Source organism: Amphiura filiformis, chromosome 1 (genome assembly GCF_039555335.1).
Source record: "Amphiura filiformis chromosome 1, Afil_fr2py, whole genome shotgun sequence".
In the NCBI taxonomy this organism is placed as follows: Eukaryota; Metazoa; Echinodermata; class Ophiuroidea; order Amphilepidida; family Amphiuridae; genus Amphiura; species Amphiura filiformis.
Window position 1 is genome coordinate 35,808,107 of NC_092628.1, and position 19,705 is coordinate 35,827,811.

At 37.1% G+C, this 19,705-nt stretch overlaps 1 protein-coding gene across 1 annotated transcript in view; it reads left to right on the forward strand.

The window, feature by feature from the left end:
• Positions 1-19,705, forward strand: part of LOC140158722 (phosphatidylinositol 4-kinase alpha-like) — a 164,200-nt gene that overhangs the window by 94,841 nt on the left and 49,654 nt on the right. The window contains 6 exon segments of the mRNA XM_072181918.1: positions 2,015-2,139; positions 4,294-4,669; positions 6,152-6,202; positions 10,141-10,221; positions 12,028-12,220; positions 17,391-17,518. Of these exon segments, the coding sequence (XP_072038019.1) occupies positions 2,015-2,139; positions 4,294-4,669; positions 6,152-6,202; positions 10,141-10,221; positions 12,028-12,220; positions 17,391-17,518 (954 nt within the window).

The following is a 19,705-nucleotide window of genomic DNA, read 5'->3' on the forward strand; positions in this document are numbered from 1 at the left end:
GTATCCATTTGAAAAAAATCATAGCCATTGTCTATCTCTTTATGCCAAATTTTCCAAAATTAGGTCAAATTGCGGAATGATGCAGTGTGTCATCACATAGAAAATGAAAAGCAGTCCATTTTTGTGAAAGAAAAATATGAATACATTTGAGTAAATTGTGTTTCATATACTTAGCTTATTATGTTAGCTGACAAATATCACTATTCATCCAAAAATATTTATCACAATTTTTTTTATCCGAGAATTTGTTTTGCAAGGTCACATTCCTGAATGTCAACATCTTACAAGTGTAAAATTCTTGGAAGTGAAATGTAGCACTGAATGTTAGCCATAGGATGTAACATAACAACTATCACCATTTATCAAGAAATATTCATCAACGTTTTTATTATGCCTCCACCGGAGGTATTATGTTTCCTGGTTGTCCGTCCGTCTGTCCGTATGTCTGGGTGTCTGTCCGTCCGTCTGTCCGAGTGTCCGTCCGAGCTTGCGAGTGCAATTTCTCGGAACTGGTAAGGCATATAGTGATGCAATATGGGAGGGGTGGCAATTGGTGGTCTCCAAATTTTAGCAGGTTTTTGTCGCAAAATATGGTAATTAAGTACCTAATTTGCATAATTTATGCATATCAAGCAAATTAACCTTGTGCACAGATTATCTGGAGATCTGTACGAGTTACAGTGATGAAACTTGGCGGAGAGTAGCACAGCCAGAGCTTCTTGACCTGATTTGCTTTTCAGCGCAAAATATGCATAATCGCAAGGTCATTGTGAGGTCATTTGGGGTCATCCAAGGTCAAATCGCCATATATTGTTGCAAGTTCATGAAATTAGGTGGGAACGACCACTGTAGGAAGAAAAAAAATTTCAAGGTCATTTTGGGGTCATCCAAGGTCATCCAAGGTCAAATCGCCATAGATTGTTGCAGGTTCATGAAATTTTGTGGGGACGACCACTGAAACAAGGCAAAAATGTCAAGGTCATTTTGGGGTCATCTGGGGTCAAATTGACAGACTGCTGCAGGTTCATGAAATTTGGTGGGAACGGCCACCTGAGTGAGGCAAATAATGTGAAGGTCATTTTGGGGTCAAGTGAAATTACATTGGTTAAAATGGGCATCAAGGGGAAGGCATTGCGGCCGACGCTTTGTGTCGAGAACCGCGCAGGTCGAGAACCGCGAAATTCTAGTTTTATCGTAAATTGTTAAAAAAAATCCTTGCAATCCTGAATCCATGAATTCTTAACGCATTGCAGAATGATGCAAGGGGTTTTATGGGGAAAATGTCACTTTACAATGGTTCAGTTAGTGCTGAAATATCAATAACTGTAAAAATTGTTCTATGCAATGCATTTTAACCCAAAATTGTGTAGGCCTATAATTTTTTCAAACTGGTACATTATGAATTATGCATCATTCTACAACATTGCGGAATGACGCAACTTTAATTGCTTGTTACCACCACAAATTAGACTTCTTGAAAATTATTTTTGTTTCATTGGATAGGGATGAATAAATTTGCTTTGCATTCTAGTTTCAATGAAAATCAACCTTAGTTTAAAATTGCAGTGCTAATAAATAATACTTTTGCATTACGGAATGATGCTTTTAATCGTGAAATTGGTAATCAAACAATGATGATGAAGATACAAGTTATAAAATGTGAAAATTTCATTTCCACATGCATAATTCTTTTCCAAAATTTTACAGTACAGAGGAGCTGCTGTGTTTTAGTTTTGTTGCTTTTACCAGTCAAGAATATGCAAATTAGGATATTTTTCTAACAATGAACACAATTTACTCAGAAAAACGTTTGTTTTCAGAAAATATAGCATCTTAGCAATATGAGACCAAAATCACATACTTGACATGACTTTTCAATTTTGACAATTTGGGCGAGTTTGCTTGTAATTGCCCATTATGATGTACATCTAATGTTAAATTTTATATATAAATGAACGCAGTTACAATTTCAACCAAGAAATGATTAACTGTAACTTTCTGTATTTTACTTTAGGCTCGGACCAAGGCAAGAGAAACAGATCTAGTGAGGCATGCACAATTTTTGTTGGTGAAATTCAACCATGTCTTAAAACAGATAAGAAAAGTAGCTGACAAGTACTTGTCTAAATTAGTTGACAGGTAAGTTTATTTTTGGCACATTTGTTAATCTTTGTGAATTCACTTTTTGAGATTAGAAGTAAAACATAATTATTTGTTATATTTCAGGTATATTTTATTAAAAACACTCAATCAAAGAATTAATAAATAGCTGTAGCTGATACTCAACCGAACTCACCCCAACACCATATCTCAAACACATCCCTGCACACACCCCCCACACACCCCCCCTCCCATACCCATACACACCCACCAACATCAACTGATGCACTCCCACACTTACCTTTGCACAAAAACTCAACCTAATAGAATATCAATGTGACGGCATAATAAAAGATATGATAATATGACAATATGACAGGAGAGGGAATTGCACTTAAGGGCATGGGCTTCCAAATCACACCAGCCCCTCCCATCCATCCATTCGCACACAAAATGATTCAAACCAAATCACTAGATGGACAGGAGAACACTAAGCATGATTCAGGGGTTCAGCCATGTATGGAACTGGGCTTTCCTTGAATCTTTTGGTTTTCCACCTGTAACTATTGACTTTAGGGGGCTTTCTTAGGGTCATTGAGGATGAATAGTCAGTGGCAGGGAACCATCTGGAGAATTTTTCAGATGCATGTGCTTTGGAGGCAAACTCCTTGCAAATCTGCCGTCTCACGGGAGTGTAGAGGCTCAAGATCCAGAGTTGCAAGGAGTCGGAGTAAGATTTATACTCCTTTCCAAGGAGCAGCATACATACACGTTTCTAAATTCTCTCCAAACGGTCCTCCTGGCTCTGAGCGAGACCTGCATGCCATAAGGGGGCTGCATACTCTAACACTGGTCTCATATACTAATAACCTTTGTAGACACAGAGGATTTCACCTGCGTTGAGACCTTCTTTAAGTTTGCGTAACATGAACATTTTTCCATTAGCTTTGGAATGCATATTGTCTACCTGGTCTTGCCATTTCAAATCATTTTGGATGATAACTCCCAGCAACTTGACTTTCTGGACTACTGCCAGGGAGTGCTCAGAGATGTGTAGATCAACATCCAGGGGATTGTTTTTACCAAAGTACACACTCATGGCTTGGCATTTACTTGGATTCAACTTAAGTTTGTTACTGACAGACCACTCATGGAGAGATTCCAAGCACTGCTGTACCTCAGTGACATCATCAATGGCTCTATTTTCACCTATTGTAAGGTCGTCAACATACTTCCAAACCTTCATTCTGTTGTCATCAAACTCAGTGAGCACATCATTGATCATGCCTAAAAAGGCAATAGGGCCAATGATAGTGCCCTGAAGTACACCACCATGTAATTCTACCCACTCAGAGTAAGTGTTTTTGTACTTCACTCTTTGTTTCCTCCCAGAAAGGAAGTCCACCACCCACTGCACAAGGGAAGGAGAAACACCAAGCTTGAGAAGCTTTGTGACTGTGATCTTATGGTCAATTAAATTGAAAGCCTTTGAAAAATCTGTTAGCACAAGTGTGCCAACATTTTTTGATTTCTCGGCCCCTGACATCAAGTGGTGATAGACATCAACAAGGCAGTGGGTGGTAGACAATCCTTTCTGGTTTCCAAACTGTCTTTGGTCTACATGGGGCTGAATGGCATCCACAATCCATTTGCAAACTCTTCCTTCAGCGACTTTCGCAAGGCGTAAACCTGAGGTCCTGGGTTCGATTCCCAGGCGGGATCACTTTTTCTACTTGTCTCCTTTATTATTTGCGATGGCGAACCTGATGAAAAAATAATGTTTATTTATATAATTCCCGTCGATCATGCCACCGTTTTTTCCGTGTTATATTTCCTCACAGGGAGGATGGCAATTTATTTCTCGCATTTACGGCCCTAGCTACTATGGGCTATTTGCGGGGAGGAGATAAGTTAAAGTGACCGCTTATGGGTTCGAATTTCAACCAGCCTAATCATGAAGCTCCCGTGGCCAAGTGGTTAAGGCGTAGGTCTCGTAAACCTGAGGTCCTGGGTTCGATTCCCAGACGGGATCACTTTTTCTACTTGTCTCCTTTATTATTTGCGACGGCGAACCTGATGAAAAAATAATGTTTATTTATATAATTCCCGTCGATCATGCCACTGTTTTTCCGTGTAATAAAGAGTGATTTGATGATGTAGGTAAACATGGTATATTTTCTTTTCTTTGCATAGATTCCCTCAGTTACTTTGGAATGGTGACGTCTTATGGAGCATGTTAGACATTCTTCAGATTTTGTCTCGTCCCATCCAAGAGGACAGTTTCCAGGAAGCATCCAGCTATCATGTCCCAAACACAGACTACACCTTGACTGTGATGGATACCAAAGAGGCACGGGAGAGCATCATGACAGATTTCTCAGCCCGATGTGGAGGTATCTTTCAAGAAGCTGTCAAATGGGCACCTGGAATTACCAGATCACATATACAACAGTACTTGACTCATCTGGAAGGCATGACAGATGGGTATTCAAAGAGAAGTGGTCTGGAGTTTGCCACAGAGAGTGCACTTCATTGTACTGGCTTCACTAAACCTCAGACAGTGTCAGTGGTACGTACACTATCAACATTTTGATATATTTGAGTGTGTGCTTGTGTCACTTATACACATTTAGTTGTCATCTATATGTGACAGACCAAAGTTTGAAATTTTGGAAATTGAGATATTCCTATTGACCTTTTCGGTAAATCCCATAAGCCTTTGCGAGTACACCTGAGAAGTCGTTATTTGACGTCATGCCGACATGCAATGCGCAGTAATGATGTTCGCTAAACGATGTGCGCATCGACGGGATGTGTACGTCAAATGACGACATCTCAGGTGTACTCGCAAAGGCTTATGGGATTTTCTGAAAAGGTCAATTATGTGACAGGAAAAAGAAACCCTGTTCTAAGGGCTGGACCGACCCAGATCTTGTATTTTCTAATTTTTATTTCAAGCATTGATATTTCAGATTATTGCCTGCAATTGTCACAGTGCTCATCAAGGCAAGGATGAGTGGCATTGATCAGGGGCACAACTTTGCATGAATATTTTGATCATGTTGAATGCTATATAAATATTGTGATATGTGCCAGGATATAATTGAAATTCAATTCAATATACTTTTGGAGTTGTTAAATATGCAAAAGTGAAAAACTAAAATTAGTTGTTGGCTAGGTTTCGGTGCATATCTCAACTTGATTGCATGTGTAGGTAATTTTGAATGACAGACTAGTAATTAAGTATATTCCAAAGTAACACAATTAGATGTGTTTCAACCATGTCTCACTTCTTTTGCCGTGCTATTTAAAGACACTTTATGTCATTTCTAAATTCTCATAAATCAAAGTCTCATAAACATGGTTGGAGTGATTGATCTTATTCAGTTAAAGCCATAATGTGTGATTTCGGCCAATTTGGTTAATTTGTTGCCACAATTTATGAATACGTTTTCTGATCATTTTACGCCTAATTATTAAGGTAAAGTGAAAGAAAACCCATTTCCTATCTTGGCCGCTATTTGGACCTTTATGGGGGATCTAATGTCTTGACTTCAATTCAAAATTGTTCTGTTATCCTACAAACAACAAACGTGGCTGCTTCAAATTAGGTGTCATTGTGGACATGTGTAAACATTACAAACGCAGCAAACACAAAACATTTTATAGAAAATGATTAAATGTAGGATTATATAGAGGGTAAAAACATTTTAATATCATTCAGAAGAGATTGTTGAAAACTTGATACAAAACATTTTGGTATTAAGATTTGACAAAATATTTGACAATAATATTTTGAAAACATTTTAAAAATGTTATTATAGTGTTTTAAAAAACGTTTTCATGGCTCATTTATGACATATTTAATGTTTAAAAAATATTTTTGTGTCTGCTGGCAATATGCCCAAAAAATCAGGTTTGAAAAAAAGAACCATATTCATTTAAAAGATTGTACAATATGGCTGTAATGACATATGACCTTGATTAACCTTTGTTTTTTATATCTGTGTTCATTCTTATAAGTATGCACTTTATATATGTACATATATAGTCACGTGATATGCCTTCAGCTCTTCATTCTGTCTTGGGGCTTTATTTGTTTGTAAGTATGTATTCTGTTGAAATAATTTTATCTAATCATGTTCTTAATAGCCTTTCTTGTTTATATTGGACAATGCATTTTTTGGTCTTTGATCAACTACCGTAAAAATTTGTAAATAAGCATATGTGCCTGTTAATGAGTTGCTCGGTCAAGAATTAATTTTTAGGGTAGTTCGTGAAACTTTTTAACAACACATATGTGGGCTTATGTTATCATCCAAATGGTTGCTCGGTTGTTTGTTTCTTTGTTTGGCTGTCCGTGTCCGGGCAGAAGCAAATTCATTAATCCACTGTGCAGCTCCATCGCAATAACCGATAAACTTCAAACTTTGGTATGGTGATAGGATATGGTGGCTTGATGTGCTGTATAGTTTTGTGTCATTTTATTTGCATATTTATGAATATTAATGAGCTTATTTGCATATTTTGCCTAGATTTTCATTAATCCACTCTGCAGCTTAAACGCAATAACCGATCAACTTCATTATTATGTTTTCAGGGTTATTAGGAGTGAAGAAAACCTAATAATGACAATATTGGATGGCTTATTTCGCATGATACCATAACATATCGGATTTGTCATACAAATATCGAACTCGCCGTTGGCTCGTCCGATATTTTTATGACTCATCCGATATGTTATGGTATCATGCTCAGCCATCCAATATTATATCAAACTTGGTTATAATTGAAGACAGAGATAAAAAGACTAGTTTGCGTGTGATGTCACTGTCAATCAAATTCGCTACGATCCTTGATTGGTTAATAGCGCGTAAAAGGAAGGTCGATTTATCTGGTGCTGATCGGAGAAAAGGAATAGCAAAACATGGCGAAAAATCACGTACATTTACAAGGCAAAAAGCAACTTTTCTAGGCATTATTGTTGACATGGTGCCTTCAGGAATAAAAGTTTCCTACTATAAAGACCTAACTTTTGAGACGGTTTGTATGTTTGAAAGTGCAAAATGAACAATAAGGCGCCCGGTTTTACCGCCATGTTCAGCAACTCATATCATCACAACATTTGTAAACAAACCGTACTCGAGTTTGTTTGACAGATGACGTCAGACGCAAACTAGTCTTTTTATCTCTGTCTTCCAGTATAAATGATTAGATATGGTGGCATCATGTGCTGTATAGTTTTGTGTCATGTTAATTGCATATTAATGAATATTGATGAGCTGATTTGCATATTTTGCTTATATTTTCATTAATCCACTCTGCAGCTTAATCTCAAAGACTGATCAACTTCAAACTTGGTATAGGGATTGGATATGGTGGCCTGATGTGGTGTATAGTTTTGTGTCATGTTATTTGCATATTTTTGGATATTTGCATAATTTGCCATTTGCTTTTGTCATGGCTTGTCATGTTATATCCAGGAAACAATTATTTAATTCATTCATTCAATTCATCAGTGATTTCACATTTAATTACAATATTTTCAAAATCATATAGATATAGACAAAATTTAAGCAACAAAACAAATAATGTAATTAAGTAGGTACATAATGAAATGCATCTGAAGCATAAGGCAAAATTATATATGGTATATATTATATTTGCATTATAATGATATTGATATATCGAACATACATTGCATGGACTTCTTAATTAGCCATCATTGCATAGAAAGTTCCTTTTCAGTAGAACTTTATCAACAGGCAGTTTCAATGTCAAAACGTTTCTTTACAAACTGAGAGTAATGTGGAATAAGAGTTCGCAAACGGAATACACATTCCTCAAGAAGAACAAGGATAATGGCTCGATGGATAACTGACCTTTTCTGATGAGGTTAGCAACTTTTTAACACAAAAAGAAACTCAAGGCACACAAGAACCCGTGGTCTGCCAGTTTTAAACGTGATATCTAGATTTGGTATTACGTCTACTTTAATAAAATTCTAATTCACATTTCAGTATATGGCCTATTAGTGAACGGCCAAATAACATGCCGTAACTGTATCATCACTGATCATGTGTCTGTAATGAAGAATTGCAATTTGAATCAGATTATTTTAGTGTCGTTTGTGATGATGTTGAGGGTTAATAAGTTGTAACATCCAGGGTGGGAGTCTCCCATTGACATGGTATATAGATGTTGCCTTTTGGGGTGCTTTTTCGCCAATATTGGTATACAGATGGGTGGGTTTTCACCACAGACAAAAACGCCCAGTATCATTGTGTATTTTGAGAAACATGTTGGTAAAAACACCAAATTTGTTCAAAATTGGTTGCTTTTTCAAGGATATTGGTACATTGATGGGTTGCAAAATGCAAATTAGAGTCAAAGTTAAGTTAAGAGAGTTTTGGAGTCCAGCAGGAACAATCACATATACATCTAGTCTGGCTTGTTATTTGTTTACTTATATTAAACACTTTTGTCATCATTTTATTGATGTCAAATATACTTTATTCGAAAATGCTGTCAGTGAATTTTGCAGTCCGTATAACATTAAATATGCTATTTGATAATAATTTTCCAATCAGACATTTGAATTACTGTTGTACGAGTAATTAGCCAATCACGGCTCGGTATTTTAATGACGTCATATGCCTTGGAAAATGGCTCTATTGTATTCCGCATTCCTTAAAACCCCCGATTTGCTAGTTTTGATAATAATTCTTACACAGCCATTTGAATAACTGTGGGAGGAATAATTGACCAATCACAGATCAGCATATTAATGACGTTATACGCTTTCCAAAAAGTCATCATTGAATTTCGCACCACTTGGAACCCCTATTTTGCTTTTTCAATTACAATTATAATATATGTCATTTGAAATACTGTTGTAAAAGTAATCGACCAATCACCGTTCATCATTGTGATGACGTCATACATTTTAAAAATGCCTCCATTGAATTCTGCAGCCTCAAAAACCCCTAATAATGTCATTTTACCATGTTTATATGCGTTTGATTGTCCGTTTATTTGAGGCGATTCTGGTCCACTGTGCGGCGTCAGCTGAATTCTAATACGCCTAGGGGGCACAGGATGGAAAATTCCTATCTGCTTATTTATTCATCTATGCCTTGAACAATCCATACATGTGCAAATGGCTTCATAAGCTGTGGCATTTGTAGCAGAAGAGGCATTTTAAGGTTGCTCTCGACCTTACATGTGCAGGTGGCATCAATGCGCTGTGTGTTTATGGTAGAAAAGTCATTTGAAAGTATTTGGTATCCAACTGGAAATGACTTTTTACTAACCTTTGACCAAGAATCCTTGAACACCTTGTACACCTTGACATAAAACAGTACACATTGTAAGTGGTGCCATTGTACTATGTTTTTTCTTGACAGACAGAAAAGGTACTTTGAAGATATTTGGTCTAAGCCCAGAAATAACATTTGTCCCCAAATATGTGGCAACTGGCTAATCACATGTGCAACTGACTTTGCCATATTATTTGTGACAGAAGCATTTTTTTGGTCTGTGACTGTAAATTACCCCTGCATGACCTTTGACTCCAAATCTTTGAACACCCCATATGCCGGCACACCATCATGTTGAGTTCACCAAAGCAACTCCCAGAAATTTCATGCTTTCTTAGTGATTGATAGGTGAGCTGTAATTGCAGATTTCCCATTGCTATTCCTGGGAGAAGAGGCATGCTGAGTTGAAATCATGTTTTGACACCCATGACCCCTATGTGACCTTTGACCCCATAAGTGTCACATAACATTACATATGTGGTCATGGTCAGTAATGGATGTGACCAAGTTAGAAAGAACCTGCAAGAAAAAAGACAGCAGTGATTGGGTCATGGCTGTTTAAGAATCTGAAAGAAAAAGGTACAGGTGTATGTGACAGCTGTTAAAAGGAATCTGCAAAACTCAGCTGTGTGAAGTCATGGCTTGGTAATCAGATGGTTTTGAATTTATTATTATTTTCATGAAAAGTAATTCTGTATGTCAATGGTTTTTCTTGTTGCAGGGAACAGTTACAGATAGTGTCACAGCTGATTCCACTAACTTTGTGTCAACTATGCACATCAGGAGCAGATATACTGGAGAGGTTGGTATATATGTAGGCTTAGAGAAAAAACACAATTTTTTGACCAAAAATGCAAGATGACAACTGCAATATGCAAGAAAAAGTGAGATTTATATCCCAAATCAAAAAAATTTATTGATTTATATATTAAATAAAAAATATTGCGCTCTATTGACTCAATTTAAGCATTGCATTGCATGAGCAGACCTGACACCGGAATAACCAAGAATAGACAATATTTTGCTCATAAATCAGCTTTTAAGGTAGGAAACTCGGTTCCTACATGTCAGCAAGGAAAAATTTTTAAAAAAATATTCCCCCCTTCTAGTGTAGTGCACACCTTGAATTTCATGAGTAAACTACACATCCCAATACTTGAAACCACAAAATCTCTCGTCAGCTTTTTCGCCTAAATCTATTAATTATAGTCGGATAGAACTTGCTTATGAATGTAAAGTTGGGTATGACCAACATGTTTTGCTTTAATATTGACATATCGTCAGCCTGCTACGCTAATTGCCTAAGTCATTTTTTGTAATTTTGAGAACAAAGAACAAAATGTGGTTCAAGCATGCATCAGTTATGTAATCACCCTAATTATTTTGGAGTATCCCCTTTCATTTGTATCATCATCATTTGTTCTTGTGCAAAGATTTGTGAATAAATATGTTCAAATGCATTCTTGAACCATATTTTGTACTTTGTTCTCAAAATTACAAGAAATGAAGATATGAGGTATATTGAATAAGAATATAACAGAGCATTCCGAGAAATAGGGTCAAAACTCAAAATTGTTCTGATTTTGTTAAAACCTATTGCAAAATATTTCCCATATTACAAGGATTCAGAAAATATATGGTTTGACCTACCTACGACAAGGTCAAAGGTTGCAATTTGGGCTCCATAGCCTAGGGGTCAAACACAGAAAAGTTACCCAATTTTGTCGAATCTGGTCTCAAAATGTTTGTATTGTTATAATCATTTAGAAAAGAAATAGTTTGCACCATCTACAATGTTTCCATGGTAACACACTAAAAGGAATTACTGAGGTCAAAGGTTATTTGAGGTCAACTTGTAAAATACCATTAAGACTTTTGGTTAAAATTAGGTCTCATATGAACAGTTTAAATCCTAATGCAACCATTGTTATGTTTTGATGAATCCAAGTGTGTGAACATATTGGATCCAAAACATAATAATGATAAAATTGGACTCTTTACACCCAATATTTATTGGTCTCACTATGAGATTATGAGAATATTGGACTTGACTGCGCCTCGTCCAATATTTTAAAACTCATAGCTCGACCAATAAATATGGGCTCAACCGATCCAAATTTATATCAAACTTGGGTCACAGCTGCACTATGGGAACCCTTGTCTATTAGTGGTGTTCAAGGTCATATACTGAGGTCAAAGGTCATTTGAGGTCAACTTGTAAAATAACATTATTTTAGACTTTTGGTTAAAATTTGGTCTCATATGAACAGATTAGATCCTAATGCAACCAAAATTAAGTCGTAGCTGCATTATGGGTACCGTCAAGTATTGGTAGTATTCAAAGTCACACATGGAGGTCAAAGGTCATGAGGTTAGCGATTATAATATATTTCCGAAATTAAATTGGCCCATGGTGGAGGCATCCCAATTGAAGCCTTGCATTGAAAACTGTGACGTTTCTAGTTTGGAAACAAAAGCAGATTTTCCCCATTATTTATTGACAGCTAAAAAAGGGTTGTTTAGGGTTATGTGGAAATCAAATTAAGTCCCCCCAGAAAAGATTGGTGGATTTTTGTGAAAAAAATTGGTTGAAATTGTAATAATAAAGCATTCAAGGCCAGCTGTTTTTTTTTTTTTTTTTGTTTTTGGGATGAAAGCTATTTACTCAGATGCTGGTCCAGGTGGACTAAGTCTTTCCAAAGTCTTAAATGACCAACTCAAGAGAGCATGTGATATGCAGAAAGAAGATGCATTAACAAGTTGTATGTTCAGAGTGTGTGCTCTACTCATTTGTACTGAGGGTAAGGTCACCAGTTTTTATCGCTTTCTATAATGAATAAATATTGTTCACATTTAATCATAACTTTGCTGCGAATGCAGTATTGTTCTGTTTTTGTCCTACGCTATGAAAATTTTTAGATTCACCCTGGTCTGTGTGGGTGTGTGTAAAATAAAAATTATTTTGTTTTTGGTCCCTATTAAACGTGAATAAATGTAATAAAGTACACATAGTTTGAAGTTGTATCATTGTGTGATGTTTTTATTGAAGTTTGTAAAATATAAAAATTATATAGAATTGTTTTATTTTTGATGTTATAATAATTTTTGTTAATTATTTTATTATTTTCTTTAAGTTTAGAAACACTGTATATAATTGTTCCTTGTTTTTTATTTATAATTGAAGACCGAATTAAAAAGATTAGTTTGCGTATGACGTACTGTCAATCAGACCAAAATGCCATACTACGCAGGTCAGTAACCAATCACATCATGTCTTTGCTCTGACGTCAGACGCAAACTAGTCTTTTTAATTCGGTCTTCAATTATCACCCATTTTCTGCTACAACATTCAATGGTTCATTGTTTCTAGTGTTTCAATTATCCCATTGACTGCTACAACATTCAACATTTTGTACAGATGGACGGCTGGACGCCCCCTTCCTTATCGGCCTTCCATAATAGCCCCTTGCAAAATTTGTTTTTCTACACCTCCGTGTTTCCTGCCAATATGGCCAAAGTACTTTTAAGCTTTCTCTCCATTATACTATATCTGTTGGTTAAATCTTGTCTAGGATCCAGGAATTTGTTCTCCTGTCTTTCCATGTCACTTGTAGAAGCTTCTGTAATACCAATCTGAAAAACATCAACTCTTTTTCTGTCATTCTTAGTCATAACCCGCATCGGTAAGTAGAAATGGAAAACTCAGTTGCAAATAGTAGGCGTACCTTGAGGTCATTGGATAAGCCTCTGCTTTTCCATATGCTTGACATGCCATAGTTGTCCTTGCTAAAGACAGTCATCTCTTAATTTCAGTTGTGCTATCACCGATGTTGTTATCATTGAACCCAGGTATTAAATTGCTTCACCTGTTCAATCTATCACAAACTGAGCACTTTTTCGCTATCTGTTTACAACCATTACTTATGTCTTCAGGAGAAGAAGACTTTTTCTTCACTGGCCTCTTTGATGTGCTTCAAAAGGTTAATCAGCTCTACTGCTACAAATAAAAGTGGTATCATCAGTGTACCTCAGGTTATTGATCCTTATACCGCCAAATTTCACTCCACCTTCAAACCTCTCCAAAGAATAGGTTTGGTGATAGTACGCAGCTCTGATGTAAGCCTCTTCCTATCTTGAACAACCTGTGTCCCCACTACTTGTTCTAACTGCAGATTCTTGGTCTTCATATAAGCTGCTAATCAGGCCCACAAGATGGATTGAGAAATCCACCTTCTTTATAGTTTCCCACATTAGGTTAGCTAACACAGTCAAAAGCTTTACTGTAATCTATGAAGCACATGTAAAGAGGAAGTCTATGCTCTTTGCATTTCTCTCATAACCTTCCTGATGTTGACAATTTGTTTCCTAGTCCCCTTCACAAAATCGGTCCCCCTTCACAAAATCCTACCTGCTCATCAGATATTTCTTGCTCCAGTTTGTTCTCCATTCTCTTGATGATGATCTTCACAAACACTTTACTTGCATGGCAAATCAGGCTGATGGTCTGGTGATTGGCACACTCTTAAAAGTTTGCTGCCTTCGGCAGTGGAATAGATACTGGCTTGCACCAGATTCTTGGCCATTTCTTCTTTTTCCAGATGATACAACATAGATGCCACATTAGGTCTATCATAATAATACAAAATACCTCCAGCCTGTCTCCATGTTCATTTCTGATCTCAAGTCCATGTTGGCATATACACCCAGTTTTCTCCTTCATTTTTCCAATCTTACCATTCCAATCCTCCAATACGATCAGCAAGCCTCTTCTAGGTATGTTATCCACAACTCCTTGTACCATCAGATAGAAGTCTGTCATCTCACTCTCTGATGCATCTGATGTTGGTGCATAAATTTGTATGATAGAAATATTTAAAGGATGTCCTTGCAGTGTTACAGTCACCACTCTCTCATTTATTGGATTATATCCCAAAAACACACATGGCTGTGGTTCTTTCTATTGTGAACCCACACCTCATTTCATTCCACTATCTTTTCCAGAATAGATGAACATACTTCCATCATCTGTGGTGAACCTCTCTTGTCCAAGCCACCACAACTCATAGGATCTTAAAGCCATGTTATAACATTTCCATAAAAAAATAGATTAGTTAACAGGGTTGTTTGATTTAAATCACGCCGATTTAAATCATTGATTTAAATCGCGCCGATTTAAATCATTGATTTAAATCATGCCGATTTAAATCACTTGGTTTTTTTTTTTTAATCACTGATTTAAATCAACTTTTTCATTTTTAACCATTTTTGATAAATGTAAGTTAATTTCTTTCTTAAATTGTCTGTTTTACTTCATTCTTGATGTTTCTACAACTTTTGGATACAATTAAAATACCTCTATGATGTCATTTTATCTATTGCTAAAAAATCATTTTCAGGGTGCAGATTTCAACAGGTTTTCCCCCATGATTTTTGCCAAATTTTTCTTTGAAATTTTCGCATGTAAAAACATGTTTTGAATTTTTGTAAATACCTGATAGGATTGCGCATATGTCTAGCATTCCACTGGTCTCTTTTGAATTTATTATGTGGTATAGCAGTTCTTGGAATATAACAAAATCGATTAAAATAAAAAAAATCTGATTTTAAATTTTAAAAATCTGATTTTAAAAATCTGACGCATTAGGGTGACCCTCTGCAATACTTTATTAGGCATTAGGGTGACAATACGCATTAGGGTGACCCTCTGCAATACTTTATTAGGCATTGGGGTGACAATACGCATTAGGGTGACCCTCTTCAATACTTTATTAGGCATTAGGGTGACAATACGCATTAGGGTGACCCTCTGCAATACTTTATTAGGCATTGGGGTGACAATATGCATTAGGGTGACCCTCTGCAATACTTTATTAGGCATTGGGGTGACAATACGCATTAGGGTGACCCTCTGCAATACTTTATTAGGCATTGGGGTGACAATATGCATTAGGGTGACCCTCTGCAATACTTTATTAGGCATTGGGGTGACAATACGCATTAGGGTGACCCTCTGCAGTACTTTATTAGGCATTAGGGTGACAATACGCATTAGGGTGACCCTCTGCAATACTTTATTAGGCATTGGGGTGACAATACGCATTAGGGTGACCCTCTTCAATACTTTATTAGGCATTAGGGTGACAATACGCATTAGGGTGACCCTCTGCAATACTTTATTAGGCATTAGGGTGACAATACGCATTAGGGTGACCCTCTGCAGTACTTTATTAGGCATTAGGGTGACAATACGCATTAGGGTGACCCTCTGCAATACTTAATTAGGCATTGGGGTGACAATACGCATTAGGGTGACCCTCTGCAATACTTTATTAGGCATTGGGGTGAAAATACGCATTAGGGTGACCTCTGCAATACTTTATTAGGCATTAGGGTGACAATACGCATTAGGGTGACCCTCTGCAATACTTTATTAGGCATTGGGGTGACAATACGCATTAGGGTGACCCTCTGCAATACTTTATTAGGCATTGGGGTGACAATATGCATTAGGGTGACCCTCTGCAATACTTTATTAGGCATTAGGGTGACAATACGCATTAGGGTGACCCTCTGCAATACTTTATTAGGCATTGGGGTGACAATATGCATTAGGGTGACCCTCTGCAATACTTTATTAGGCATTGGGGTGACAATACGCATTAGGGTGACCCTCTGCAATACTTTATTAGGGTGACAATATGCATTAGGGTGACCCTCTGCAATACTTTATTAGGCATTAGGGTGACAATACACATTAGGGTGACCCTCTGCAATACTTTATTAGGGTGACAATACGCATTAGGGTGACCCTCTGCAATACTTTATTAGGCATTGGGGTGACAATATGCATTAGGGTGACCCTCTGCAATACTTTATTAGGCATTAGGGTGACAATATGCATTAGGGTGACCCTCTGCAATACTTTATTAGGTATGAGGGTGACCCTCTGCAATACTTTTCTGCAATCATTTCGACCCGATTGTTGTACCTTAGTACTTGATTGTCTAGCACTGTGCCAAACCTGTCTATATAGTGTGTTGTGCCAAACCTGTCTATAGTGTGTTCGCCCCAAATTCTGTCCAGCCGTTAGAAAATTGCAGGATACAATATCCATTGTATTTTGATCCTGCTAGGTAACTGGCTGGCTCACAATTCCCTCCCTTTGTGGTATACAAGGGACCAAAGCGCTCTTGGGACCGGTCCCTCTAGGTGATTGAGATAAGCTACAGTCTTAATTATCGTCACTTACAATTTGGATGCTTTTTTTTCTCCGTTTAGCGGCAAGCAACACTGAACATTTCCCTGTATAGAGTACCGAAGTGTCACGTCATAAAATTTTCTTTTTTGCATTTCAGCATTTTCATGACCATATTTCAGTAGAACACGATGAAAAACATCCACAGTTCAAATTTGGTAAATTGGCCTGGATCATAACCGTTAGAACCAGGCCAATTTACACTGATTTCAATGGGGCTAATTAGGTATCATACGCCATATCTTGGCCCTCATGATCCGATTCCCACCAAATTTGACTGTGGATGTTTTTCATCGTGTCCACCGATACATGGTATTCAAAACGCTGAAATGCAAAAAAAAGTTTTCTGTGGCGTCATCACTTCGGTACTCTATTTAGATGGCATATTCGCAAGTTTTTTTTGTTCCAAAGGCCTGCTTCATACTGATTGATTCATGCTCCCCATCCTGTTGAGGTATCTGTTGTAATCTAATCTCTATCACACATTTTGTGGTAGACCACTGATTCCAGTTTAACAGTGTAGCCTACCATGAAATTATTTTTTAAAGATAATATTACTTGGAATGTGTAACAATATTTTTAAATGTGCTTTCTAAACTACGACAAACTAACCTTTGAATGTGTGTTAGCAGGTTTTTGGACAACATTGTACAATGACTTAATGATACCATATGATATCACATTACTTTATTAGATCTCTTCTTTTTATTTTCTAGGTGTTCAGAGACATTTATTACACAGCATCTGCTGGGCTCCTGTCAATATGTTTACTACTGCTGTCATGGATACTGCAGTGATTTGTTGGGAATGGCTGTTGGCAGCTAGACCAGACTTGGAATTACAAGTAAGACTTCTTAATAACCAATTTTTTCCATAAGTATTTGCATGAAAGTTCAATCTTCGTACAATAATGTTCACTTCCATAATTTTCAGCCATTACTATAATACAGCCTTCTTCAGTGGAATGACCTGATCAAGCACGCTTGAAGTGTGACGTAAAGAATGAATGAAACTCTATTTATGGTCAGGTCATAGACCTTTGGTAACTTGTAGTCCCCATCCTTATTCTGAGAGGGTTGGGTGGCCCTGATGGCTTTCTTAACTCCTCTCTCGGACCAACGGCGCTCCCTATCCAAAATTTGCACTTTGTTCAGGTCAACGTGATGGCCCAGTGACTCAATATGGATGTGTTTGGAAATCTTGGATGAAGTGGTGCTTGGACATCTATGTTCTAGTAATCTGATCTTAAGAGAAAGTTCAGTATTTCTGATGTATGATTCTTGGCAGGTTCCTCTTGGGGTCTGCATGGCATGGAATCATATACACCGGACCAGTGATGTTCTTTTTCCCAGTCCTTTGTCCTTAAAAATAGGCGCAATGTCCTTGTAGGTTTAGATCCCATTCTTATACCAAATTTCTGGAAATTTCTGTGATGTTCTTCCGAAATTCCTTTGATGTAAGATAGCACAATCTGTCCGTTAAATGTAACGGTACTGTCCCTGATCGAGTTGGATTTAAGGTAGGTGACTCGGATAGGCCTACTAAAAATAAGATTTTTGTTTTCGGTAACATACTCTGAAAATATTGGAGCGGAAGGAAGGAAAAAAGTATAATTTTTTTTGAAAAATTTCATATGCACATACTGAAATTTCAACCCCATTTTACGCTTGAATTAAGCCAAAAACGGTGTATGACTCGGGTCTCACAAAAGCTCTTCTCATACTTCACGAGTACTGATCAATATAATTTGGCAACTAGGCTTGTATTATTATCCCTTACATTTTATGTAACATGCATCATACTACATGCATGTACACGTAGAGAGCTTGCGATTTCCAAACTTACATATCATACGCCTGTGCATCTATTCGAAATCACTCTCATATGATGGGAGTTTGTAAGCAAGTATTAATCTATTTAAATTCAACTGTGTTTCTTAATGGTAGAAAGTCATGGAGGAAAAATAAAATAAATGTGATTTCCAACAACTTCATATCAGAATTTCGGCACGGACGACTATTGAAAATTTTTATTTTTTCTCCAAGTGGCATAATTTTTTTTATGGCACCAAAAAACGGGGATGTGCAGGTTAACGGAAACATGAATTTATTTTATTTTGGGCATATTAAACCCTTGCCATCAAATTAATCAGGTTAATCATAACAAAGAAAAGTATTTTTTCCACTCCTGAAAGAAGGTGTATGTCACACTTCAAGAGTGCACGACAGGTCATTCCGCTGATGAAGGCTGTAGTAGTAACAGCTGAAAAATATGGAGTTAAATATATTTGTAAGTATGATAAATCATATATCAGATACTGATGATAGGTTCAGACAGGGAAACAGTTTTACCCAGGTTTTGTCTCGCTGAAGGTAAGAGACTGTGTAATCCCAAGGAATGTCGAGTACTATATACTATAGGATAAGCCACACGTTTGCGCAAATGAAGTCAGTCACACACTCAATGTACTTTCATGCATGTGATGGCGTTCGCTGTGTTAGAGGTTGACCTGTGGAAGAGGTGATGCATGTTTACGTTGTCGTATCAAAAAAAAATTTAAATGGCGAAAAACAACGAACATTTGTTTGTTTCTTTCCATTACTATCATATTGTGAAAAACCAAGTAGCTGAGAAGTTTTGAAGCAGTAGGTTAAAGACCACTAATAGGCCTGGGCGATACATTGAAATACGATGAGGAACTATTTGTTTTCATGGCATTCGAAAAGACTGCCTAGGCTAGGCATTTTGCTTAAGCTTTAAGGTGTAAGGCCTATAGTCACGTGTAAAATAAAACCTAGTCTTTGTGTACACGTTGTCTATGGGCCTCTACAGCATCCTGTGTGGCCTCACTCTATCCTAACTCAAGCCGGAACCCTAACTTGATCTAAGAACTCTATTTTAAACCCATATCTAATCCTCGGACCTAGCCGTATCTCTATCCCTATCCATGAGCCTATATATAAAAACCCTATTCCTAATGCGAACCTGACCCTAATCAACAATTCTAACACTAAACAGCAAGCCTAAATCG